At 36.6% G+C, this 27668-nt stretch overlaps 1 protein-coding gene across 1 annotated transcript; it reads right to left on the bottom strand.

Moving 5' to 3' along the window:
- Positions 1-2199: 2199 nt before the first annotated feature.
- Positions 2200-25652, bottom strand: LOC133177160 (uncharacterized). The gene is made up of 4 exons (XM_061312256.1): positions 25227-25652; positions 9568-9633; positions 9415-9483; positions 2200-2430 (listed from the first exon to the last, which is right to left on the bottom strand). Exons 1-4 carry the CDS (start codon positions 25626-25628, stop codon positions 2200-2202), a joined length of 768 nt encoding a protein of 255 aa, XP_061168240.1. The 5' UTR covers positions 25629-25652.
- Positions 25653-27668: the final 2016 nt, after the last annotated feature.

The following is a 27668-nucleotide window of genomic DNA, read 5'->3' as shown; positions in this document are numbered from 1 at the left end:
AAGTCAGAAGCGTAAAACCCAGGTGCCAGGAAAAGGGAGAAAAAGTGGCTTCTTATTTACACCAAAGAGTGTGCTTAGAAATGGACAAATTGAGAAAGTTTGACCATTTTCAACCTCCCATATCTGGAGAATGGCATGCAATCGACACACCGCACTTATGTCAGTGATACACCCCGATAGGGACTCCTAGAAGCTGCAAAGAGTTAGTAGAAATACTTTCTCCCTCAAAAGATATTATAGACTGAACATGCGGAAAATGTACAAAAGTCTTCGAAAATGTGAGACAGGGGTTGGACGGTTCTTTGTGGTCAGCTCCAGACAACCTGAACGTTGCTGAGGAGGTCTCGGTGAGTACTTTTCAAGTGCCCAGGAAACTGGTTATGCTCGGAGACGAGGTAAACTTGCGTTCCGCGCTAAGTTCTCTTTGGGCTTATATCTGGAAAAGGGTGAGAGATAGAGGCCCTAAAGTCAGTACATGAAAGATTAAGAAGACTTCAAGGAATCCACATACCAAAGCTCAGCCTCAGTGCTCCAAGGACGTGCAACCTATGGGCATTTGAAGAAAACGTGCTATAATTCCAGTTGGACCGGAAGGCGACGTCGGCGGAAGTCGAAAATTTGGGACGAAAGGGAACTCCTCTTCCCATGAAAGGTCAAGTAGGTCTAGAAATCCTTACCTCAATCCTTCTTTCTGAGATGACCAAAAACTGTTCAGAAGGGGTGGCAAATTGACGCCAAATTGAAAGGTCCGTATCTCTCTTCGTTTTCATGCGATTTTCAAACTCTTGGTGTCATTGAAAAGGTCTTGGCAAGTTCTGTCAACAACGCGAAGATGGTTATTAAAGGTTAAAGACGGAAAAAGTTGCGAGGGTTGAAAGATGTATGTCTCAGCAGCGTGGGTACACCTTGGCAATATTTGCTCTGGAAAGCCTCGCGAAAAGTCGTAAATCCTTCTGACCGTTATGGCTATGGATAGACGTTGTCAAGAGCTTTCTGACAAGCCCAAGAACTTGAAAATGCATAAGGAAATAAAGATCTTCTGCCGTTTGCAAGCATATGAAGAAAATCGCTCGTTATTCTACTTTTTGCTCTCTGGAACGACAAGTTCATGACATCAGCGTAAAGAGCTCTTCAAGACCTTTCCAACGACACCAAGATCGTTGACATCGGAGCAGTCTGTTCAAAAGATAGGAGCAAAAAGCAAAAAGTAAGTGTTTGCAGGGGTTAAAGTCAGGATTAGTGGGGGTTAGGGTTAGGGTTAATGGGGGTTAGGGTTAATGGGGGTTAGGGTTAGTGGGGGTTGGGGTTAGTGGGGTTAGGGTTAGTGGGGGTTAGGGTTAGTGGGGTTAGCGGGGTTAGTGGGGTTAGCGGGGTTAGTGGGGTTAGGGTTAGGGTTAGTGGGGTTAGTGGGGTTAGCGGGGTTAGTGGGGTTAGCGGGGTTAGTGGGGTTAGGGTTAGTGGGGGTTAGTGTTAGGGTTAATTGGGGTTAGGGTTAGTGGGGTTAGGGTTAGGGTTAGTGGGGTTAGGGTTAGCAGGGTTAGGGTTAGGGTTAGGGTTAATGGGGGTTAGGGTTAGGGTTTGGAGTAGGGTATAGGTACAAAACGAAGATGAACTATCTAGGTCATGAACTATCTAGGTCAAATGAAAGTGAAAGTGAAAGTCATGGATAGAAGTATAATAGTAAAGGAAATAGTGGAATTTTCCGAAGCTCATAACTTTCTTATTTATCGTCGGATCAAGACGAGTTTGGTGTCGTTGGAAAGCTAAGAAAACGGACAACACGACTAAGTCAGAAGCGTAAAACCCAGGTGCCAGGAAAAGGGAGAAAAAGTGGCTTCTTATTTACACCAAAGAGTGTGCTTAGAAATGGACAAATTGAGAAAGTTTGACCATTTTCAACCTCCCATATCTGGAGAATGGCATGCAATCGACACACCGCACTTATGTCAGTGATACACCCCGATAGGGACTCCTAGAAGCTGCAAAGAGTTAGTAGAAATACTTTCTCCCTCAAAAGATATTATAGACTGAACATGCGGAAAATGTACAAAAGTCTTCGAAAATGTGAGACAGGGGTTGGACGGTTCTTTGTGGTCAGCTCCAGACAACCTGAACGTTGCTGAGGAGGTCTCGGTGAGTAGGGTTAGGGTTAGGGTTAGGGTTAGGGTTAGGGTTAGGGTTAGGGCCATAGGTTTCAGTCTATTTGGTAACCTGACAGCATCCTGTCAGTTGGGGTTGCGGCATTTGGTAACATTCGAAATCGGTATTTGGTAACTCGTAGGTAAATGGTAACTTTGGAGCGAGGTATTTGGTAACTTGGAGCGGTATTTTGTAACGCGGCATTTGGTATCTAGGGAATTGGTAACTGGGTATTTGGTAACTTTCTGCGGCATTTGGTAACTTGTGCGGTATTTGGTAACAAATCTCTTTCTGAAGGGTTTAGGAAATTATGCATGATATTATGTAAGTATTTTGAGCGTTCTAACCAAGGTATTGGACGATTATTTAGTTTAGCGCTCTGTTTAATGTGTTTTCTGAAGCAAGACTTCTCTCCGGTATTTGGTAACACCCTCTGGTATTTGGTAACCCCGAAAAAAAACTAAGTCCAACAAAAAAAACATTTTTTGGGGTCGTGTTTTCTATACTATTTGGGTCATTTCCAATCCAGAAAATTGGGTCAAATTTTGGTGATATTGTATTTACACGCGGGAAATGGTAACTTGGAGTTACCTCTCTTTGACCGCTGAAATTTATCAAAAATCCAAAAATCGAGTTTTTGTCTCCGACCGGAGACCCACAAGTTACCAATTAACGCCGGAGTTTAAAATTACCGCTGGGGACTACAAATGGTAGTTTATGGATCTTTTAGAGCCCTAGCATATATTCAAGCCATTTACAATGCTTTTGAGATTGGCGAGACTATTTTATGAATATTTATTATCCTTCTGTGCCACAAAGACTGTTGGGAGGGCCTTTTCATCTTGTGTAACACTCTGTTTTGTTTGGAATGGCTAGGCTATGTACTTTTATCAGATCTTTTGGCATCAAAGTCTTGTTGGCCTCTCTGTTAACATCCATAATTTGAAGTCGACAAAGGGAAGTGTGGGTCACGGTAATAGGTTTCAAATGTTTGAACATGGGTAGAAGCCATGCTTAATATTGTTGATACCGTCAAGTGCCTTTAGAATATCTTCTGTACATCTGTGCCCTAAGGACTGTCAGGGAGGCTTGGGTGCCTTATTAGCACACTGTTTTGTATTAAAAGGCTTGGGGAGGAACTTTTATCAGATCTTCTGGCATCCAAGTCTTCTTGGTTTGTTAACAAGCATTATTTTCAGTGGACACAGGGAAACGCCGATCAAAGAGAGTTTACTGATAATGATAAATTAAGGACAGGTTTTGTGTTGTGAATAAAGTCTATGTAGTATACCAATGTAATGGTAATACAAGAGTAGTGGGATTGTATATACAGTTGATTTAAGACTGCATACAAATTTAGGTACAGAACACTGCAATCATTGTTAATGTAGTGTTTGAAGTAAGGACCGGGGATATCAAGTATATCATTAAGGGATATTATAAAGGATGTGGTTTCTAAGGTATATCAATGTATTTTCGGTATAGAAACAATGGTGGTTGTGGTGTACTCATTATATCAGAGAAGATATGTAATAGGAACGGTGGTGTTTGTAGTTCCTTAGTAGATAAATGACTACCACGGTAGATGAAGTATAAATTGTATATCAATACAGGTACAATGTATCAACAGGAGAAAAAAACAACTCATTTAGCAGATGGAGGACAGGTACAATAAATAAGGATTTCTGTGGAGGCGGCACAAGTATAGTGCAGGATACTGTCTTTGAGTATATATATAGAACGGGCGTCGTAGTGCATAGAGTCAATTTATCAGTTTTCAATAGGGACAGGTACAGTGTTGGATGTTGTGATTTTTTTTAAGGTGAAAAAAAGTACTATTGCGGTTTTTTTTATCAACTTATCAACTCGGTGTCAACGTATTATAGTTGTAGTGGAGAATACATTTGGAATAAGTTTACAGAGAGATGGATGCAGTTTATGCTGTAGACAGAGAATGATAGATATCTTGGCTTAATTACGAGTTTTTAATCAATTTGGGTACGGAGGTTTACGTTGCATTTGTGGTATATTAATCTTGATGACGGACGGGTACAATTGAAGATTCAGAATAAGCCTTTTTATCATCACTATATCACCAATTACCCCTAACCTAGTATACCGGGAAACCTACCCAGTGCCCCTTTCCTAGTATACCCTGAACAATTACTCATTTACCTTGTATACCTATTACCCCTAACCCTGTTCTAATATACCTTGAATCATTTCTCACTAGCCTCACCTAGTATACCTCTACCCATTACACCTTACTTAGAATAACCCTTTCTCATTACACATGATTTTTTTTTCAAACCCATTTGATTCTTCGCCTTACTAGCTATTAGAGTCTTTTCATGAAGAATTCAAATTCTTCATGATATTAAAGGGTCATTTCCTATCCCAAAAATTACGTCAAATGTTGGTAACTTAGAGCGGGATTTGGTAACTAACCCTAACCTATCTCCCGTTTGACTGGGTTTAAGGGCACTCGTTAAGTACGTGGGGCTGGAGGGTCTTCATCTGTATCAGGTAGTTAAAAATGGTGTTCCAACGAGGGTCCTAAGTATGAAGTATGTATGAATTATATGAGCAAGCGTGATTTGGTAACTTAGAGCGGGATTTGGTAACTAACCCTAACCTATCTCCCGTTTGACTGGGTTTAAGGGGAATCGTTAACTACGTGGGACTGGAGGTTCTTCATCTGTATCAGGTAGTTAAAAATGGTGTTCCAACGAGGGTCCTAAGTATGAATTATGTACGATTTATATGAGCAAGCGTGATTTGGTAACTTAGAGCGGGATTTGGTAACGGTATATCGGGATTTGGTAACAAAGCGGGATTGGGTATCTTGTGCGGGAAATGGTATCCTAGAGCGGGATTTGGTAACTACCCTAACCTATCTCCCGTTTGACTGGGTTTAAAGGCACTCGTTAAGTACGTGGGGCTGGAGGGTCTTCATCTGTATCAGGTAGTTAAAAATGGTGTTCCAACGGGGGTCCTAAGTATGACTTATGTATGAATTATATGAGCAAGCGTGATTTGGTAACTTAGAGCGGGATTTGGTAACGGTATAGCGGGATTTGGTAACAAAGCGGGATTGGGTAACTTGTGCCGGATATATTGACTTGATTTCATTTGAATCCTATTTTACGGGCATAGGGCATTGAGAAGAGTACCTAAATGTCTGTTAGACCGTACGTTCTCAGAGATATTTAAAGAAGAAGCTCTTGGCTACTGTACTTCAGGAAATCAAAGCCAAAAGGTCAATTGGTCAATGAAATTATATTCCTTCTTGAATTTTCGGAAATAAAGTGCTATGTGTTCTATGAGATGGGGGCCTAGATAGCGTCTACTATAGTACAGAGTAAACTGACAGTGGAGACTTATGCTGCTTCAGTTTCACGCTAGCAAGTACTAACAATACGATCACTTATTATTAGGAAACAAAATATGGGCAAAAATTTATGATATTTAGAAGAATAAGCCTTCATCAATTGTGTTTCAGACCGTTCCTTTTATCATCACTATATCACCTATTACACCTAACCTAATATACCTGTACACCTACCCATTGCCCTTTCCTAGTATACCCTGAACAATTACACATTTACCTTGTATACCCATTACCCCTAACCCTGATCTAATATACTCTGACTCATTTCTCATTAAGCTGATCTAGTATACCTCCACCCATTACCCAATACACCTTACTTAGCATACCCTTTCTAATAATTCCTGATTTTTTTTTTCAAATTCATTTGATTTTTCGTCTTACTAGCTATTAGGATCTTCTCATGAAGAATTCAAAGTCTTCATGACATTCAAGAGTTTTGGAAAGTATGCAAGATATTATTTAAGTATTTTGATCGTTTCAACCAAAGTATAGCACTATAATTTCTGTTAGCATTTTATTAAATGTGTTTTAATGAAGAGTTCTTTCCGCTATTTGGTAACACTGAAAAAAAGACTAAGTGTAACAGAAAAAAAAACGTTTTGGGGGTCGTGTTTTCTATACGATTTGGGTCATTTCCTATCCAAAAAAATGGGTCAAATTTTGGTCATTTTGTATTTTGTATTATTACTGAACGTTTTCAACGGTATTTGGTAACGTGAAGTGCGGGAAATGGTAACCTAAGCTCATTGAAACCATTTCTAATGGGCATAACAAATGGATAAGAGCATTATTGGGTCAATGGGTTCGTAATTTTTCACATGCAGGAAGATGACACCCTTGGCTTCAATAGTTTTTGAAAACAAAGCAAATGAGTGATTTGGTAACTTAGAGCGTTATTTAGTAACCTAAAGCGATAATTGGTAACTTGTGCGGGATTTGGTAACTTGTGCGGGAAATGGTAACCTAGAGCGGGATTTGGTAACGGTGTAGCGATAATTGGTAACTTGTGCGGGATTGGGTAACTTGCGCGGGATTTGGTAACTGCCCTAACCTATCTCCCCTTTGACTGGGTTTAAGGGCAATCGTTAACTACGTGGGGCTGCAGGGTCTTCATCTGTATCAGGTAGTTAAAAATGGTGTTCCAACGAGGGTCCCAAGTACGAATTATATGAGCAAGCGTTAAATGGTAACTTAGAGAGCGGGATTTGGTAACTAACCCTAACCTATCTCCCGTTTGACTGGGTTTAAGGGCACTCGTTAAGTACGTGGGGCTGGAGGGTCTTCATCTGTATAAGGTACTTAAAAATGGTGTTCAAACGAGGGTCCTAAGTATGAATTATGTATGAATTATATGAGCAAGCGTTAAATGGTAACTTAGAGAGCGGGATTTGGTAACTAACCCTAACCTATCTCCCGTTTGACTGGGTTTAAGGGCACTCGTTAAGTACGAGGGGCTGGAGGGTCTTCATCTGTATCAGGTAGTTAAAAATGGTGTTCCAACGAGGGTCCTAAGTATGACTTATGTATGAATTATATGAGAAAGCGTGATTTGGTAACTTAGAGAGTGGAATTTGGTAACTAACCCTAACCTATCTCCCGTTTGACTGGGTTTAAGGGCAATCGTTAACTACGTGGGGCTGCAGGGTCTTCATCTGTATCAGGTAGTTAAAAATGGTGTTCCAACGAGGGTCCCAAGTACGAATTATATGAGCAAGCGTTAAATGGTAACTTAGAGAGCGGGATTTGGTAACTAACCCTAACCTATCTCCCGTTTGACTGGGTTTAAGGGCACTCGTTAAGTACGTGGGGCTGGAGGGTCTTCATCTGTATCAGGTAGTTAAAAATGGTGTTCCAACGAGGGTCCTAAGTATGAAGTATGTATGAATTATATGAGCAAGCGTGATTTGGAAACTTAGAGCGGGATTTGGTAACGGTATAGCCGGATTTGGTAACAAAGCGGGATTGGGTAACTTGTGCCGGAAATATTGACTTGATTTCATTTGAATCCTATTTTACGGGCATAGGGCATTGAGAAGAGTACCTAAATGTCTGTTAGACCGTACGTTCTCAGAGATATTTAAAGAAGAAGCTCTTGGCTACTGTACTTCAGGAAATCAAAGCCAAAAGGTCAATTGGTCAATTAAATTATATTCCTTCTTGAATTTTCGGAGATAAAGTGCTATGTGTTCTATGAGATGGGGGCCTAGATAGCGTCTACTATAGTACAGAGTAAACTGACAGTGGAGACTTATGCTGCTTCAGTTTCACGCTAGCAAGTACTAACAATACGATCACTTGTTATTAGGAAACAAAATATGGGCAAAAATTTATGATATTTAGAAGAATAAGCCTTCATCAATTGTGTTTCAGACCGTTCCTTTTATCATCACTATATCACCTATTACACCTAACCTAATATACCTGTACACCTACCCATTGCCCTTTCCTAGTATACCCTGAACAATTACTCATTTACCTTGTATACCCATTACCCCTAACCCTGATCTAATATACTCTGACTCATTTCTCATTAAGCTGATCTAGTATACCTCCACCCATTACCCAATACACCTTACTTAGCATACCCTTTCTAATAATTCCTGATTTTTTTTTTCAAATTCATTTGATTTTTCGTCTTACTAGCTATTAGGATCTTCTCATGAAGAATTCAAAGTCTTCATGACATTCAAGGGTTTTGGAAAGTATGCAAGATATTATTTAAGTATTTTGATCGTTTCAACCAAAGTATAGCACTATAATTTCTGTTAGCATTTTATTAAATGTGTTTTAATGAAGAGTTCTTTCCGCTATTTGGTAACACTGAAAAAAAGACTGTGTAACAGAAAAAAAAACGTTTTGGGGGTCGTGTTTTCTATACGATTTGGGTCATTTCCTATCCAAAAAATGGGTCAAATTTTGGTCATTTTGTATTTTGTATTATTACTGAACGTTTTCAACGGTATTTGGTAACGTGAAGTGCGGGAAATGGTAACCTAAGCTCATTGAAACCATTTCTAATGGGCATAACAAATGGATAAGAGCATTATTGGGTCAATGGGTTCGTAATTTTTCACATGCAGGAAGATGACACCCTTGGCTTCAATAGTTTTTGAAAACAAAGCAAATGAGTGATTTGGTAACTTAGAGCGTTATTTAGTAACCTAAAGCGATAATTGGTAACTTGTGCGGGATTTGGTAACTTGTGCGGGAAATGGTAACCTAGAGCGGGATTTGGTAACGGTGTAGCGATAATTGGTAACTTGTGCGGGATTGGGTAACTTGCGCGGGATTTGGTAACTGCCCTAACCTATCTCCCCTTTGACTGGGTTTAAGGGCAATCGTTAACTACGTGGGGATGCAGGGTCTTCATCTGTATCAGGTAGTTAAAAATGGTGTTCCAACGAGGGTCCCAAGTACGAATTATATGAGCAAGCGTTAAATGGTAACTTAGAGAGCGGGATTTGGTAACTAACCCTAACCTATCTCCCGTTTGACTGGGTTTAAGGGCACTCGTTAACTACGTGGGGCTGGAGGGTCTTCATCTGTATAAGGTAGTTAAAAATGGGGTTCCAACGAGTGTCCTAAGTATGAATTATGTATGAATTATATGAGGAAGCGTGATTTGGTAACTTAGAGCGGGATTTGGTAACGGTATAGCGGGATTTGGTAACAAAGCAGGATTGTGTCACTTTTGCCGGAAATGTTGACTTGATTTTATTTGAATAAGCTACATGCTTCAGTACATCTATTTTAAATTATGATTTTCGGTATAATAGATATGTATATAATAAAAAAAATGGAAGAAGTAGCGTATAATGGAAGAAGTGTCGGAAATTTTGCTTCCAACAGTCATTTGCTTTTAGAATTACAATCATAACATTTACCTTTGGAGAGTCAGAATCAGGGGTAGGGTTAGGGTTTGAACTACCTTCCTCAGTACCTGTCTGCGATATCTAGAATATAAGAAAATATTTCACCGACATTTTAAAAAGAAAATAAAACATTTTCACCGAAGGAAAATGCCAAGAAATAAAGACAAGTGCATTAAGATATATCTCTTGAATGGAGCTCGTCTGTGCAATCTGTTTGATAGTTCTTATTGCCTAAATAAAAGAAAACAGGATTTTTGAGCATCCTTAACTGTACAAATTTGAATGTACACTATATGAGGATGCTTCCACATAAGTTTCATCTTTCCTGGCCCTTTGGTTCTTGAGAAGAAGATTTTTAAATGATGCTTTTATTTTTTCACTAATTTCTAATTATCTCCCCTTGAAAGAGGGCATGGCCCTTCATTTGAACAAACTTGAATCCCCTTCGAATACTTTGTGGTAAGTTTGATTGAAATTAGCCCAGTGGTTATTGAGAAGAAGTCGAAAATGTGAAAAGTTTACACACAGACAGATGGACAAACAGACGGACAGACAGACGGACAGACAGACGGACGCCGGACAACATGTGATCAGAAAAGCTCACTTGAGCTTTCAACTCAGGTGAGCTAAAAAAAATATTTGACATTTGAAGGTTATTTACGAAGTCAATCCAATAACAGATTTGTATTGGAGAGAAAGGAGGTGTCATCTAATAGGTCTTCATTGCATAACGCATCACTGAATTTGCATATGCAATATTGCTAGGCCAGGAATGTACATTGATTCTGACCAAGAATTGTGTTTTCAAATCAGAATTGAAGCACAGTTCTTAAATTCCGATAAGAGAAAAGGGGATTTGCTTTAAAAAATAGTATTCCTTGTGAAAATGAACATAATATATTCCAAACAACTAAAGGTTTTATTTGCTGGAGTTTATTAAATAAGTAAGCTTATCAAATTAAAATTGGAACCTTTGATCCACTCCCATAATAGATCCTTGTGTAGCCATTACAGGAGTGGATGAAAGAATCTAGTTTTTATAGATTGGTTATTGAGCACACAGTATATGTGCAATGTACTTAATTTTTTTTTTTTTTTGAGGAACCCATACTCTTGCACATTTTGCACTGTCTGTAGTCTGTTTGTAGCCAAGAAATGAATTCTACTACTACTCCATTATACAAAATTTCTTTAAAATTTGAATATATTTAACACAAATACATATATTTGTATTTTACTTGCAGTGAAACCAGATTAATGGATGGAAGACGACTGAGAAGTGGGCGAAAACAAACTCGTTATAAACTCCATAGAGAACGTCTTCGAAAGCCTTGAAAGATTTGAGTTTAAATTTGACATTGGTCAAGTAAAAGATGGATTTTTCTAGCCACGTTTAGGAGTCTTATGTGCTATGTTTCCTTTCGAGAGGTTAAGTACATGCTGTTCAACTGGAAGGATACACCAGCTAGACCATTCTGGCTGGAAGAATTTACGCAATGTAAATGTAGAGAGGATGTTCTGTACTCGAACAGGTGCAGGACGAGGAAATACATAGCTTTCCTTGATGAACTGGCTAATTATCTCACAAAAATTGAAACTTTAATACTGCCATTTGATTGGTCTTGCATGAAAAACATTGAAAATGTCACTAGACTAACCCTTTATTCAAGAAAAATGAAGATACCAACCTACTGCTAGGAACCTCTTCCACTGTTTCCACACTCTTCCTATAAATAGCATAAAAATTTACTATCAACAACAAACAAGTGATTCATTTGTCAAAATCATTTTCATTGTTAAGATCTGAAAAGTATTGCAAATGTGAATATACTCAGCCATAAATACAAGCTTCTCTAACTGTTTCCATTCTTCTGATTTCCTGATCTTCTCTACCTAAATGTCACAAAACACTTCAGCAAATTTAAAAAAATATATTCAGCTTTAATCAATTCTGCTTCAGACCGTTCTTTTCATCATCACTATATCCTCTATTACCCCTGACCAAGCATACCAAGACACCTAACCACTACTGTTTTCCTAGTATACCCTGAACAATTTTAAATTTACATAGTACACCCATTACTCCTAATCCTGACCAAATATATCCGAACTATTTTCCCATTAGTCTCACCTAATATACCTCTACGCATTACCCATTAAACCCTTCCTCATACTCAGTATTTTTTTTTCAAATTCAATTGATTTTCGTCCTACCAGTTAGAAGGTCCTTTTCATCGAGAATTCACAGTAAGATTATTACCATTTGGCATTAATTTACGAATTTTATTTGAAACATCAACGAAAATCCTGAAATAGTTTCCAACGGTATTTGGTAACTCCAAGTGCGGGAAATGGTAACATAAACTCATTGAAGGCATTTCTAATGGGTATGCCAAATGGATCAAGGGATTATAGCGTCAATGGGTTCATTATATTTAACATGCAGGGAGATGATACCCTTTGCTTCAATAGTTTACCAAATCAAAGCAAATGAGTGATTTGGTAACTCAGAGCGTTATTTGGTAACCTAAAGCGATAATTGGTAACTTGTGCGGGATTGAGTAACTTGTGCGGGAAATGGTAACCTAGAGCGGGATTTGGTAACGATATAGCGGGAATTGGTAACAAAGCCGTATTGGGAAACGTGCGGAAAACGGTAATCTGATTGAATTTCAATATTTTCTATGGGGAAGGAAAGAAAAAGAGTACTAGAATGTCAACTTGGTTGTTATATGTTCTGTGCGATTGGATAAAAGGGTGGGAAATGGTAACCAAGAGTTTGTGCATTAAATGGTTACTAAAATAACAGTATTCGTTCAGATGCCTCTTAGATTATTAAATGGAATTGCCGAAGCTGAGTGACTAAGATGACAATAAAACTACGGATTATTTTAACCCTAATCCTTACTTAACTGTACAAAATCCTTGCTTATTTGAGAAATGCCTAAATTTTATGAGCAAAGAATTCCTGCTTTTATTCACTTTTACCCATAATGTTTAAGAAAGGAATGCTTATTTTTACTGTGATCAATGAATTCCTGCAGTTACTGAATTAGTCTAACCCTTATCTTTAAGAACAAAAGAAACGTTTGTGTGATATTCAGATGCTTAATTCTTAATCAAATGTGATTCAGAATGGTGGTGCTGTATCATCACTATATCACTTGATAGCCCTTTGTGAAACCTTGCAAGGTGCAGCTGTCACCCATCCAAGTACTGATCATGCTTGACGTTGTTTAACCTGCATCATCAAGACGAGGGACATGTCGCATAGCCAGAAATGCTATCTTACTTGTAAATCAGTATAAGTTCCTTTTATATTTCAGCTATTTTTTTGGGGTTTCATTATTTTTTATTTGGACAAATGACATACACTTAAACAATTACAATGTGGTTTATGATACACACTGAATTAAAAAATACTAATGGGAAAAGTTTAAATTTTTAATTTTCTCAAATTATCTCCGGTATTTTTATCAAAGCTATGCAATGGAAGTAAGCTGATTTTTCCAAGGATGCAGTGGGTTAGGATATGCATCTTTTTTCAGCTGCGTCCATGATACTTTCCCTACAAACAGTTCAAATGATTATTCAGCTGTAGTGCAAATAAAATCAAATTTAAAGTCATACAAGTATGATTGTGCTCACAAACCTTTTATCATCACTTGGGTCTGTAAGGTCCTCCAGGTGTAGAGAAGGTACACATTCATCACTACAAAATGAAGATATATGGATAATTGAAGAAATATATTTCTATACGATTGAATTAATGCTTCAAAATTCAACCTACGTCGTAAAGTTGTCCACAACTTTGGGACTTTGGAAGTGGAGGTACTCAATGCGCACTCTTTTGGAGATGTGGTGCGTCCTCCGCAGATGGTCCCCAAAGCGCACAATGGCCTTGTTGCACAAAATAAATTGGCAAACAATGTAACGCCCTGTAACTGTTATTTAGGAAAAAACATTGTTAAAAAATAAGTTCATTTTTTTCTTCATCATGATTTTATCCTTAAAAGATCACGGTTAGCAAACTTATATTCTTGTTTCCCTTAGATGTATCAACTGCAAATTATAGAATATCTCCGATATTATTAGATATTATAGAATATCTAGGTCAGATTCATTACCAGAGAAACAAGGATCTTTATTTCCCTGGGACTCCGCCACATCAGCTTCCATCTCTACTAAAAGGAATCACAAAATGCTCCAGTTTTTACAAAATGCAACTCGATAAGATGATATGAAGGAGAAATAAATGATATAAATATTAAATACCATAAAATTAAAAAAAATCAATATATATTTGGTGTCTATTATCAAAAGGAGACAAAACCTGTGCGAGAAATGGTAACCTATAGTGGTGTTTTGGACGCGTAGAAGAGTTCCAAACACAAAAGAGCTCCAAACACAGAAGAGTTCCACTAAAAACGGATTTTTTTTTCCGGAATATTGCAATCCGGAAAAAATAATTTCCGGTTTCAGGGATTTTTGCTAACAAAATGTTAGATATCTTAATTAACCCTCTTTCACTTTCTTGATTAACTTTATATGCGATTTGATGTACGAAAATTCAAATGACTACATGTAATACCTGCATCGGAATGGAGAGACTCTATACCTTTTTCCTCACTCATACCAATTCCTTAAAAAAAGAAACTATTCTTTACTAATAAAAATTTTAATATCTAGTTTTATTTGTGTTTGAGTGCGATATTCTTTTATTGATTGAGGAGAATTTGCAACACATTCCTCTACATTAAGCAAACAACTATTTTTTTTATCTCTATTCATTTATAAAGAACAAAAAGAAAACAAATAAGAATAAATGATAACTTGTGCGGGAAATACTTACCTTGACCGGACTTAAGAATTGGTGTAGCGGGATTTTGTAACAAAACTTGTGGGAGAAATGGTAACCTATAGTGGGGTTTTTGACGCGCAGAAGAGTTCCAAACACAAAAGAGCTCCAAACACAGAAGAGTTCCAAACACAAAAGAGCTCCAAACACAGAAGAGTTCTAAACACAAAAGAGCTCCAAACACAGAAGAGTTCCAAACACAAAGGAGCTCCAAACTCAGAAAAGTTCCAAACACAGAAGAGTTCCAAACACAGAAGAGTTCCACTAAAAACGGATTTTTTTCCCCTGAATATTGCATTCCGGAAAAAAATTCCGGTTTCAGGGATTTTTGCTAACAAAATGTTAGATATCTTAATTAATCCTCTTTCACTTTCTTGATTAACTTTATATGCGATTTGATAATAACGTAAAAAGTCAAATGAAGCAAAGTGACATAATTGGTAACATTTTAAATCTGGCTATTTTGCTTTATATATGTTTCTCAAATTCTCTGCCCCTTTATGAAAATGAGAGAATTCTAATTTTCTCAAATTATCTCCGGTATCTGATTTCTTTGCATTTCAAATTGGGATCTTATACAATATTTTACCGAGAGATATGTATAAAATTCAAATTACTTTTTACAATATGTTAATTAAACCTGCTCTCTCCATAGACTTCAATGTAAAGTCAAATTGCAATTTATCAGACAATAATCAAACTTTGTAAATGTCTATGATAGATCATTCTTATTTAATAATATCTTCTAAATGATACTGTAAACATAAAAAAAACTGCACTAATCATTTATAAGGCAAAACTATTTTAAGTTTATCGTCATGCTTTACACTCATTTTCATTCTCACAGAGAGGTACCTCGCAATTTGCTGGGGTACCTCCTAATTTATTACATGCTCTCCGGGACTTAGGCGCTAATTGACGCCTTCGTCACCCCCAATCTTTATTTACATACACACATCACGCATATTCAATAATAACTAAATTTGAAATATTTTTTCCAATATGAGCAGAAAATTTCTTTGAATTGCGAATGTTAAAGAGAAATTCAATTGTTGTACAGGACAATAATTAATACATCATTTCAATTATAGCTACTCAATTTTTTTCCCAACACCAAAAAAATGAACAACCAAAATTTATAAATCTTCAATGTTTTATAGTGACTAACTTGCTTACAACAAGAAATTCCTGCTCATATTGGTTAATAAAATAAAAATTTAATTAAATAAAATTCTGTTTAATAGCAGTTGTTTTTGCGTAATTAATGTATTCTTAAACTTGGCAGTTTTTCTCATCTATATTATTCAGTCATGAAATAAAATGCAACCTTAACTTAAAAAAAGGAAACAGTACTGTTAAATCACTAATTTTCGTGGGGTTTAATTATCGTTATTTTCTTTGCATGTCGAGACCCAAGAAATTTATGTCATCTACGAAATGAAAAAAAAGTTGAAGTTTGAGTAATTCTTTCTCATTGAACCATGAAATGAAAACCCAAAGAACAAATACAATTTGACACCACGAAAAGTATGTGATTTTGCAGTATACATATCAAAAGAAATTTTCCGTCGAAGAAACTGTTTCAAAATATAAATTCTAAAATATTCTCCCAAAAAATAAATTGCCTACCTTTTAGCGTTCTCTTCCCTGGTAAATTTTTCAGTCCGCACTCTGCAGCGTTAGGGACACTGTGTGCTTAAACTGTTCTATGTGACGACCTAAAGATGATACACAACTCCGCAGCTGGCGTCATCATATACACAAAGTCAAAGCGCGCTCTGTGTGATCTTGGACGCACAGAAGAGTTCCAAACACAAAAGAGCTCCAAACATAGAAGAGTTCCAAACACAAAAGAGCGGATGTGATCTTGGACGCGCAGAAGAGTTCCAAACACAAAAGAGCTCCAAACACAGAAGAGTTCCAAACACAGAAGAGTTCCAAACACAAAAGAGCTCCAAACTCAGAAAAGTTCCAAACACAGAAGAGTTCCAAACACAGAAGAGTTCAACTAAAAACGGAATTTTTTTTTCCGGAATATTGCATTCCGGAAAAAATTTCCGGTTTAAGGGATTTTTGCTAACAAACTTCACTTTATTTTAGATGTTCATTAAATATTTTCGTTAAACTGTCTTCTTTTATTCTTTGAATCATTGTTTAAAACTTAAATAGAGAATGTATCCAATGTATAATGAAGCATAAAGAAAAGATATTGAACAATTTTGAATCATTTTATATTATTTAAAATGTATTGCTGAATAATGTAAAAAGTCAAATGAACCAAAGTGACATAATTGGTAACCCTAACCCTACCCCTAACAGACATAGCTGAGATATATAAGGGATTTTGAAATACTTACAATAAGGTAGCTTCTCTGGCTGTGAGGTATGTATCACGCTTTGCATGACGCAAGTTAAGCGACGTCTAGCGTGTTGTACTATTGGGTGGGTGACCACTGCACGTTGATAGCTACCAGGCGATATAATGATGAAGAAAGTAAAAGTCTGAAACACAGCTGATAAAGGCTTACTCTTCTGAATATTGATATTTTTTCTTTTCTTTAAGGAGTACAAGACCATAAAAGCAATCAAGTTCTAACTCAGTGATTGATTTGATATAATTCGTAGTGTTTACATACAGAAAGTGACAATATTACATACTCTAATATGTCTATATTTTGAACTTATAATATCAAGAAGTTAATATAACCCCTAACCCTGATCTAATATACTCTGACTCATTTCTCATTAAGCTGATCTAGTATACCTCCACCCATTACCCAATACACCTTAGCATATCCTTTCTGCACTATAATTTCTTTTAGCGTTTTATTAAATGTGTTTTAATGAAAACTTCTTTCCGCTATTTGGTAACACTGAAAAGAAAAGACTGTCTAACAGGAAAAAAAATGTTTTTTGGGGTCGTGTTTTCTATACGATTTGGGTCATTTTCTATCCAAAAAAAAGGGGTCAAATGTTGGTCATTTTGTATTTTGCATTATTGAAACAGTTTCCAACGGTAATTGGTAACGTGAAGTGCGGGAAATGGTAACCTAAGCTCATTGAAACCATTTCTAATGGGCATAACAAATGAATAAGAGCATTATTTGGTCAATGGGTTCGTAATCTTTCAAATGCAGGAAGATGACACCCTTGGTTTCAATAGTTTTTGAAAACAAAGCAAATGAGTGATTTGGTAACTTAGAGCGTTATTTTGTAACCTAAAGCGATAATTGGTAATGTGTGCGGGATTGGGTAACTTGTGCGGGAAATGGTAACCTAGAGCGGGATTTGGTAACGGTATAGCGGGATTTAGTAACAAAACGTTATTTGGTAACTTCGAGCGGGATTTGGTAACTAACCCTAACCTATCTCCCGTTTGACTGGGTTTAAGGGAAATCGTTAATTACGTGGGGCTGGAGGGTCTTCATCTATATAAGTTAATAGAAATGGTGTTCCAACGAGGGCCCTTAGTATGAATTATGTATGAATTATATGAGCAAGCGTTAAATGGTAACTTAGGGAGCGGGATTTGGTAACTAACCCTTACCCATCTCCCGTTTAACTGGGTTTAAGGGCAATCGTTAACTACGTGGGGCTGGAGGGTCTTCATCTGTATAAGGTAGTTAAAAATGGTGTTCCAACGATGGTCCTAAGTATGAATTTTATGAGCAAGCGTTAAATGGTAACTTAGAGAGCGGGATTTGGTAACTAACCCTAACCTATCTCCCGTTTGACTGGGTTTAAGGGCACTCGTTAACTACGTGGGGCTGGAGGGTCTTCATCTGTATCAGGTAGTTAAAAATAGTGTTCCAACGAGGGTCCTTAGTATGAATTATGTATGAATAAAATGAGCAAGCGTTAAATGGTAACTTAGAGAGCGGGATTTGGTAACTAACCCTAACCTATCTCCCGTTTGACTGGGTTTAAGGGCACTCGTTAACTACGTGGGGCTGGAGGGTCTTCATCTGTATCAGGTAGTTAAAAATAGTGTTCCAACGAGGGTCCTAAGTATGAATTATGTATGAATTATATGAGCAAGCGTTAAATGGTAACTTAGAGAGCGGGATTTGGTAACTAACCCTTACCTATCTCCCGTTTGACTGGGTTTAAGGGCACTCGTTAATTACGTGGAGCTGGAGGGTCTTCATCTGAATAAGGTAGTTAAAAATAGTGTTCCAACGAGGGTCCTAAGTATGAAATATGTATGAATTATATGAGCAAGCGTGATTTGGTAACTTAGAGCGGGATTTGGTAACGGTATAGCGGGATTGGGTAAAAAAGCGGGATTGGGTAACTTGTGCCGGAAATGTTGACTTGATTTCATTTGAATCCTATCTTACGGGCATAGGGCATTGAGAAGAGTACCTAAATGTCTGTTAGACCGTACGTTCTCAGAGATATTTAAAGAACAAGCTCTTGGCTACTGTACTTCAGGAAATCAAAGCAAAAAGGTCAATTGGTCAATGAAATTATATTCCTTCTTGAATTTTCGGAAATATAGTTCTATATGTCCGATGAGATGGGGCCTAGATAGCGTCTACTATAGTACAGAGTAAATTGACAGTAGAGACTTATGCTGCTTCATGTTCACGCTAGCAAGTACTAACAATACGATCACTTATTATTAGGAAACAAAATATGGGCAAAAATTTATGATATTTAGAAGAAATTCTCTGCCCCTTTATGAAAATGAGAGAATTCTAATTTTCTCAAATTATCTCCGGTATCTGATTTCTTTGCATTTCAAATTGGGATCTTATACAATATTTTACCGAGAGATATGTATAAAATTCAAATTACTTTTTACAATATGTTAATTAAACCTGCTCTCTCCATAGACTTCAATGTAAAGTCAAATTACAATTAATCAGACAATAGTCAAACTTTGTAAATGTCTATGATAGATCATTTTTATTTGATAATATCTTCTAAATGATACCGTAAACATAAAAAAACTGCACTAATCATTTATAAGGCAAAACTATTTTAAGTTTATCGTCATGCTTTACACTCATTTTCATTCTCACAGAGAGGTACCTCGCAATTTGCTGGGGTACCTCCTAATTTATTACATGCTCTCCGGGACTTAGGCGCTAATTGACGCCTTCGTCACCCCCAATCTTTATTTACATACACACATCACGCATATTCAATAATAACTAAATTTGAAATATTTTTTCCAATATGAGCAGAAAATTTCTTTGAATTGCGAATGTTAAAGAGAAATTCAATTGTTGTAAAGGACAATAATTAATACATCATTTCAATTATAGCTACTCAATTTTTTTCCCGACGCCAAAAAAATGTACAACCAAAGTTTATAAACCTTCAATGTTTTATAGTAAATAACTTGCTTACAACAAGAAATTCCTGCTCATATTGGTTAAAGTTTTACAGAATTATCAAATTACAATTATAAAAATTTATTTAAATAAAATTCTGTTTAATAGCAGTTGTTTTTTGCGTAATTAACGCATTCTTAAACTTGGCAGTTTTTCTCATCTATATTATTCAGTCATGAAATAAAATGCAACCTTAACTTAAAAAAAGGAAACAGTACTGTTAAATCACTAATTTTCGTGGGGTTTAATTATCGTTATTTTCTTTGCATGTCGAGACCCAAGAAATTTATGTCATCTACGAAATGAAAAAAAGTTGAAGTTTGAGTTATTCTTTCTCATTGAACCATGAAATGAAAACCCGAAGAACAAATACAATTTGACACCACGAAAATATGTGATTTTGCAGTATACATATCAAAAGAAATTTTCCGTCGAAGAAACTGTTTCAAAATATAAATTCTAAAATATTCTCCCAAAAAATAAATTGTCTACCTTTTAGCGTTCTCTTCCCTGGTAAATTTTTCCGTCCGCACTCTGCAGCGTTAGGGACACTGTGTGCTTACACTGTTCTATGTGAGGACCTAAAGGTGATACACAACCCCGCAGCTGGCGTCATCATATACACAAAGTCAAAGCGCGCTCTGTGTGATCTTGGACGCGCAGAAGAGTTCCAAACACAAAAGAGCTCCAAACACAAAAGAGCAGGTGTGATCTTGGACGCGCAGAAGAGTTCCAAACACAAAAGAGCTCCAAACACAGAAGAGTTCCAAACACAAAAGAACGGGTGTGATCTTGGACGCGCAGAAGAGTTCCAAACACAAAAGAGCTCCAAACACAGAAGAGTTCCAAACACAAAAGAGCGGGATTTGGTAACGGTATAGCGGGATTGGGTAACTTGTGCGGGAAATGGTAAACTTCAATTGAAGCCTTTCTAAACTGCTCCGGAGCAATCGTCGTAAAAAACCCTATACCCTAACCCTAACCCTAACAGACGTGGCTGAGATATATAAGAGATTTTGAAATACTTACAATAAGGTAGCTTCTCTGGCTGTGAGGTATGTATCACGGTTTGCATGACGCAAGTTAAGCGACGTCTAGCGTGTTATACTATTGGGTGGGTGACCACTGCACGTTGATAGCTACCAGGCGATATAATGATGAAGAAAGTAGCGGTCTGAAACACGGCTGATGAAGGCTTACTCTTCTGAATATTGACATTTTTTTTTCTTTCCTTAAGGAGTATATGACCATAAAAAGCAATCAAGTTCTAACTCAGTGATTGATTTGATATAATTCGTAGTGTTTACATACAGGAAGTGACAATATTACATACTCTAATATGTCTATATTTTGAACTTATAATATTAAAAAGTTAATATAACCCCTAATCCTGATCTAATATACTCTGATTCATTTCTCATTAGGCTGATCTAGTATACCTCCACCCATTACCCAATACACCTTATTTAGCATACCCTTTCTAATTATTTCTGATTTTTTTTCAAATTCATTTGATTTTTCGGCTTACTAGCTATTAGGATCTTCTCATGAAGAATTCAAAGTCTTCATAACATTCAAGGGTTTTGGAAGGTATGCAAGATATTATTTAAGTATTTTGATCGTTTCAACCAAAGTAAAGCACTATAATTTCTTTCAGCGTTTTATTAAATGTGTTTTAATGAAGACTTTTGTCCGCTATTTGGTAACACTGAAGAAAAGACTAAGTCTAAAAAAAAACAACGTTTTTTGGGGTCGTGTTTTCTATACGATTTGGGTCATTTCCTATCCAAAAAGATGGGTCAAGTTTTGGTCATTTTGTATTTTGTATTATTGAAACAGTTTCCAACGGTATTTGGTAACGTGAAGTGCGGGAAATGGTAACCTAAGCTCATTGAAACCATTTCTAATGGGCATAACAAATAAATAAGAGCATTATTTGGTTAATGGGTTCGTAATTTTTCACATGCAGGAAGATGACACCCTTGGCTTCAATAGGTTTTGAAATCAAAGCAAATGAGTGATTTGGTAACTTAGAGCGTTATTTTGTAACCTAAAGCGATAATTGGTAGCTTGTGCGGGATTGGTTAACTTGTGCGGGAAATGGTAACCTAGAGCGGAATTTGGTAACGGTATAGCGATAATTGGTAACTTGTGCGAGATTGGGTAACTTGTGCGGGAAATGGTAACCTTTTTTCAATTGAAGCCTTTCTAAAGGGCAGGAGAAGTAAAGAAGAGCAACAAGTGTTCAAAAAGTTGCAAGTTTATCACATTCTGAAAGATGACACTCTAGGCTTCTGTAGTTAAAGAGAACAAAGCAAAAGCGTGATTTGGTAACTTAGAGCGGGATTTGGTAACGGTATAGCGGGATTTGGTAACAAAGCGGGATTGGGAAACTTTTGCCGGAAATGTTGACTTGATTTCATTTGAATCCTATCTTACGGGCATAGGGCATTGAGAAGAGTACGTTCTCAGAGATATTTAAAGAAGAAGCTCTTGGCTACTGTACTTCAGGAAATCAAAGCCAAAAGGTCAATTGGTCAATGAAATTATATTCCTTCTTGAATTTTCGGAAATAAAGTGCTATGTGTCTGATGAGATGGGGGCCTAGATAGCGTCTGCTATAGTACAGAGTAAATTGACAGTGGAGACTTATGCTGCTTCATGTTCACGCTAGCAAGAACTAACCATACGATCACTTATTATTAGGAAACAAAATATGGGCAAAAATTTATGATATTTAGAAGAATAAGCCTTCATCAATTGTGTTTCAGACTGTTCCTTTTATCATCACTATATCACCTATTACACCTAACCTAATATACCTGTACACCTACCCATTGCCCTTTCCTAGTATACCCTGAACAATTACTCATTTACCTTGTATACCCATTACCCCTAACCATGATCCAATATACTTTGACTCATTTCCCATTATGCTGATCTAGTATACCTCCACCCATTACCCAATACACCTTACTTAGCATACCCTTCCTAATTATTCCCGATTTTTTTTTTCAAATTCATTGAATTTTTTGTCTTACTAGCTATTAGGATTTTCTCATGAAGAATTCAAAGTCTTCATAACATTCAAGGGTTTTGGAAGGTATGCAAGACATAATTTAATTATTTTGATCGTTTCAACCAAAGTATAGCACTATAATTTCTCTTAGCGTTTTATTAAATGTGTTTTAATGAAGACCTCTTTCCGCTATTTGGTAACGCTGAAAAAAAGAGTCTAACAGAAAAATAAAACGATTTTTGGGTTCGTGTTTTCTATACGATTTGGGTCATTTTCTATCCCAAAAAATGGGTCAAATTTTGGTCATTTTGTATTTTGTATTATTGAAACAGTTTCCAACGGTATTTGGTAACGTGAAGTGCGGGAAATGGTAACGTAAGCTCATTGAAACCATTTCTAAAGGGCATAACAAATGGATAAGAGCATTATTTGGTCAATGGGTTCGCAATTTTTCACATGCAGGAAGATGACACCCTTGGCTTCAATAGTTTTTGAAAACAAAGCAAATGAGTGATTTGGTAACTTAGAGCGTTATTTTGTAACCTAAAGCGATAATTGGTAACTTGTGCGGGATTGAGTAACTTGTACGGGGAATGGCGATCTACAGAGGGATTTGGTATCGGTATAACGGGATTTGGTAACAAAGCGAGATTATGTAGCTTCCTGGAGATGGTAACTTTTATTTTCAATTGAAGCCTTTCCAAAAGCGGAATAATAGAGGAAGGAGTTGACGTTAAGGAAGAATTAGGGTTATTCATATGAAGAATCCCTATTTCTATCAACAAATGTAAAAAGAAATCCAGATTCCATTTTTTCCCTATCAAAGATCATTTGTGAAAGAAAACACATCTAAAATCATTCCTTTACTGCCAAACTTTCTCTGAAGTTTGATTATCAAATTTTACCTATTTATACATGAAAAGTCAACGGTACAGAAAAACTAAGTGTTTGCTTGTTAAAAGTAAAATCAAACTTGATAAAACAATTTCGATAATGAAATGATGATTTAACGTTAATGGACAATCATATAATGTGAATAAATACAAGAAGCATATAACTACAAATAATCAAGGCTTTGAATAATCTCACAAGACTAAAATCTGAGTAAGATAGACTAAGTTTCAAATAAAGTCTTAACCGGTGTACGATAGTACCATAGTAAACGTAATCACGTACAAACTACTTATGAACTATATAGTTAACTATTATAGTTTGCTATAGTAACTTATTGCTAAATATAGTCAACATTTCTAAGGCTAACCGTGACTTCAACTTCAAGAAATTCACTTTCTAAACAATGTCCTTACTCTGTCAATTATTTTCTTTTGGTACTCTGATCCTAATTTATTTTGCATATTTAGCAAGAACAGCCTTCCCTCCTGTGATTCTTGGAGATGGCTAATCACTGCCAGTTTTGTAATGCCTTTTGTTACGTCCAATCCGCTCAGCAGGACTACTAGAGTTCTCACCTCTATCTCACTAAATGATCTCCTTCTATGTGGCTACAATACATTTAAAATCATGTAAGGTATGTTTATAAAAACTAAGATAATGAATAATTAAGCAAATGAAATATTAGAAGTACCAGATAACTTACCCCTGACGGCAACTGTGGAAAACCTTCAGGTGTTTGTGTCTTTTTCTATTTAAAACACACTATGTTTAAATATCGTCCGATTCATTTTTTGAAATACAATTTCATAATTTTAAAAGTTTTATGATGAAGAGACTTAAGTATTTGATGATCATAGAATTTTTTTTATAAGCTACGTGCTTCAGTACATCTATTTTAAATTATGATTTTCGGTATAATAGATATGTATATAATAAACAAAATGGAAGAAGCAGGGTATAATGGAAGAAGTGGCAGAAATTTTGCTTCCAACAGTCATTTGCTTTTAAAATTACAATCATAACATTTACCTTTTTAGAGTCAGAATCAGGGGTAGGGTTAGGGTTTGAACTACCTTCCTCAGTACCTGTCTGCGATATCTTAGAATATAAGAAAATATTTCACCGACATTTTAAAAAGAAAATAAAACATTTTCATCGAAGGAAAATGCCAAGAAATAAAGAGAACTGCATTAAGATATACCTCTTGAATGGACTTCAGTATTTGATGATCATAGAATTTTTTTTTATAAGTTACGTGCTTCAGTACATCTATTTTAAATTATGTTTTTCGGTATAATAGATATGTAATAATAAACAAAATGAAAGAAGTAGCGTATAATGGAAGAAGTGTCGGAAATTTTGCTTCCAACAGTCATTTGCTTTTAAAATTACAATCATAACATTTACCTTTTTAGAGTCAGAATCAGGGGTAGGGTTAGAGTTTGAACTACCTTCCTCAGTACCTGTCTGCGATATCTAGAATATAAGAAAATATTTCACCGACATTTTAAAAAGAAAATAAAACATTTTCAGCGAAGGAAAATGCCAAGAAAGAAAGACAAGTGCATTAAGATATACCTCTTGAATGGAGCTTGTCTGTGCAATCTGTTTGGTAGTTCTTGAGGCCTAAATAAAAGAAAACAGGATTTTTGAGCATCCTTAACTGTACAAATTTGAAGCTTTGAACGTTGAAATCAATATAGAAACGTACTTCACTTTCCCCTTCCATGACAGCCGTTATGAGCCTGGACACGGGCACCGCCATCTTTGATTTGTCTGACATGTGATAATATCTGTCGGCCGTGGAAGGCTCATGGGACATGTGCCTAGCTAGCACATCCCTTGAAGTGGGTACAGCCCTTCTGACTTCGGTGACAACGGATTTTCTGAGCCTAGTTGTAGAAATCGGTTTGTTTGAACCGAACATTGTATTCCACAATCTGCCGAGACCTTTGTTTAAGCCTGAATTGTCGAGTGGCTGTGGAGGTTTTCCCCCCGTGGGCCATTTAATGAAAATGGAATCCGACATCTTGAAGACGAAGTTCGGCAATCTTCTTGCCAGGTGGATATATTTTTGCACAAAGAACCAGAGCTCGGGTGATAAGCTGATCATCGCCGGGCCTTTGAAATCCGTCTTATGCTTCGTTACCTGTAATTTAAAGGTTCCTTTAAAAATTGTCCTTGGCAGAATTTTCACCAAATAGGAATTTACATTGTTACTTATGTCAGCATTTCTTCACAAGACTATCTTTTTTTTTTTTTACAAGAACTCATTTCTTTGATTGAGAGTGTGTATGCGTGAATGTGCTTAAGAGTATGTTTGATTATGTGTATGAGTGCAACTTTGGATGCAAGCGTGTGTGTGGATAACTCACAGTCAGCGTGACATATCCCTCCTCTCTTAGCTGTCGTTTTTTAATAACGTCGTGCGTTATCGAAAGCACGGCTCCTGCCCTCTGGCCATTTGCTATAAGGATCCGGAAAATCACGTAGTCCCGAACCTTGATAAATAACTCCATTGTACATTTGATATGTGAGGCTTGGCGAATCTCGTCCTCTATAGACGCCACCAAGTCAGATTTTAAAAACTGATTGATTTCTTCCGGACTTATCAAATTGCCTGTTAAAAGAAACTTGATTAAATATACATTTATATGTCACTTATAAACCTACTTTCTTATGTATGCTTTTCAATGATTTTCCAAGAAACACAAACCTAACGCATCTGCCTCCACTTCTGTTCTTCGCTTCGCAATTTTTTTCCGCAAGCTCTTCCTGGCATCTTTCAACATCTGTATCATTCGATGCAGGTGGCCCTGCTTCTTTCCAGTTGGGAAGTCTGCCTTAATACAGAATGCTAAGAAGTCCCCCAAGCTTTGCATGTAAGCTTTAACAGTGCTCGCCTGCCACTGCTCCATGGCTGTGTTGAACCAAACATCGAAGATTTGTTCCTCATCTACAAGATCCCCTACAAAGAATGTAGGGGTCTTCCGCACCACCTTCCAGATATTAAAAATATGGGTAACGATTTGGTGCGCCGTTTTTTCATCTTGAAGCGACAATGGGCCCTTCAGGGTCGCTTTAAATCGGGCCAGGATTGGAACTTGAATTAAAAAAAAGTTAATTTATATCTCTGATAGCAAAAAAAATATTGAATACATCATTCCATTTTAGCAACTTACTACATACCGGAAGCATAAAAAAGAAAGTATTAAATTTAATGAGATGGAAAGACCAAATAAAGATAAATAGAAATGATTTCAAAATTCTAGAGCATTGGCTTACCGTCGGTACATGATTGGTATTTCTCTCCTGGGCTTGGGCGAGGCCAGTAGAGGATCGTGTCGTCAGAGGACCTAAAAGAAATGAAAAGTCTCTGTAACATTATGTGACATTACGAAAGAAAAAAGAAAGGCAATGTAGGAAGTGAATCAAAACTGAAATGAAAGATATTTTTACCCTGATGGTTTGAGAATATTTCTAAATATTTATCTGATGTAACAATCAAATTCTATCACATTCCTTTATTCAAGAAAAATGAAGATACCAACCTACTGCTAGGAACTTCTTCCACTCTTTCCACACTCTTCCTATAAATAGCATAAAAATTTACTATCAACAACAAACAAGTGATTCATTTGTCAAAATCATCTTCATTGTTAAGATCTGAAAAGTATTGCAAATGTGAATATACTCACCCATAAATACAAGCTTCTCTAACTGTTTCCATTCTTCTGATTTCCTGATCTTCCCTACCAAAATGTCACAAAACACTTCAGCAAATTTAAAAAAAATATATTCAGAACAAGCTTTAATCAATTCTGCTTCAGACCGTTCTTTTCATCATCACTATATCCCCTATTACCCCTGACCAAGCATACCAAGACACCTTACCACTACTGTTTTCCTAGTATACCCTGAACAATTTTAAATTTACATAGTACACCCATTACTCCTAATCCTCACTAAATATATCCGAACTCTTTTCCCATTAGTCTCACCTAATATACCTCTACGCATTACCCATTAAACCCTTCCTCATACTCACTATTCTTTTTTTCAAATTCAATTGATTTCCGTCCTACCAGTTAGAAGGTCCTTCTCATCAAGAATTCATAGTAAGATTATTACCATTTGGCATTAATTTACGAAT

Source organism: Saccostrea echinata, unplaced genomic scaffold (genome assembly GCF_033153115.1).
Source record: "Saccostrea echinata isolate AGI-Se365-2 ecotype Australia unplaced genomic scaffold, CSIRO_AGI_Sech_v1 ptg000087l, whole genome shotgun sequence".
Lineage (NCBI taxonomy): Eukaryota > Metazoa > Mollusca > Bivalvia > Ostreida > Ostreidae > Saccostrea > Saccostrea echinata.
The sequence above is the reverse complement of the archived record's forward strand: the minus strand, read 5'-3'. Positions and strand labels throughout refer to the sequence as shown.

Coding starts and splice junctions, on each gene's coding strand:
- LOC133177160 (XM_061312256.1), bottom strand. CDS start 25,628: ATGATCAGCTTATCACCCGAGCTCTGGTTCTTTGTGCAAAAATATATC. Junction 9,634..25,226: donor TCATGGAAGGGGAAAGTGAA/GTACGTTTCTAT, acceptor TCTTTTATTTAG/GCAATAAGAACTATCAAACA. Junction 2,431..9,414: donor CTGATTCTGACTCTCCAAAG/GTAAATGTTATG, acceptor TAAACCCTTCAG/AAAGAGATTTGTTACCAAAT.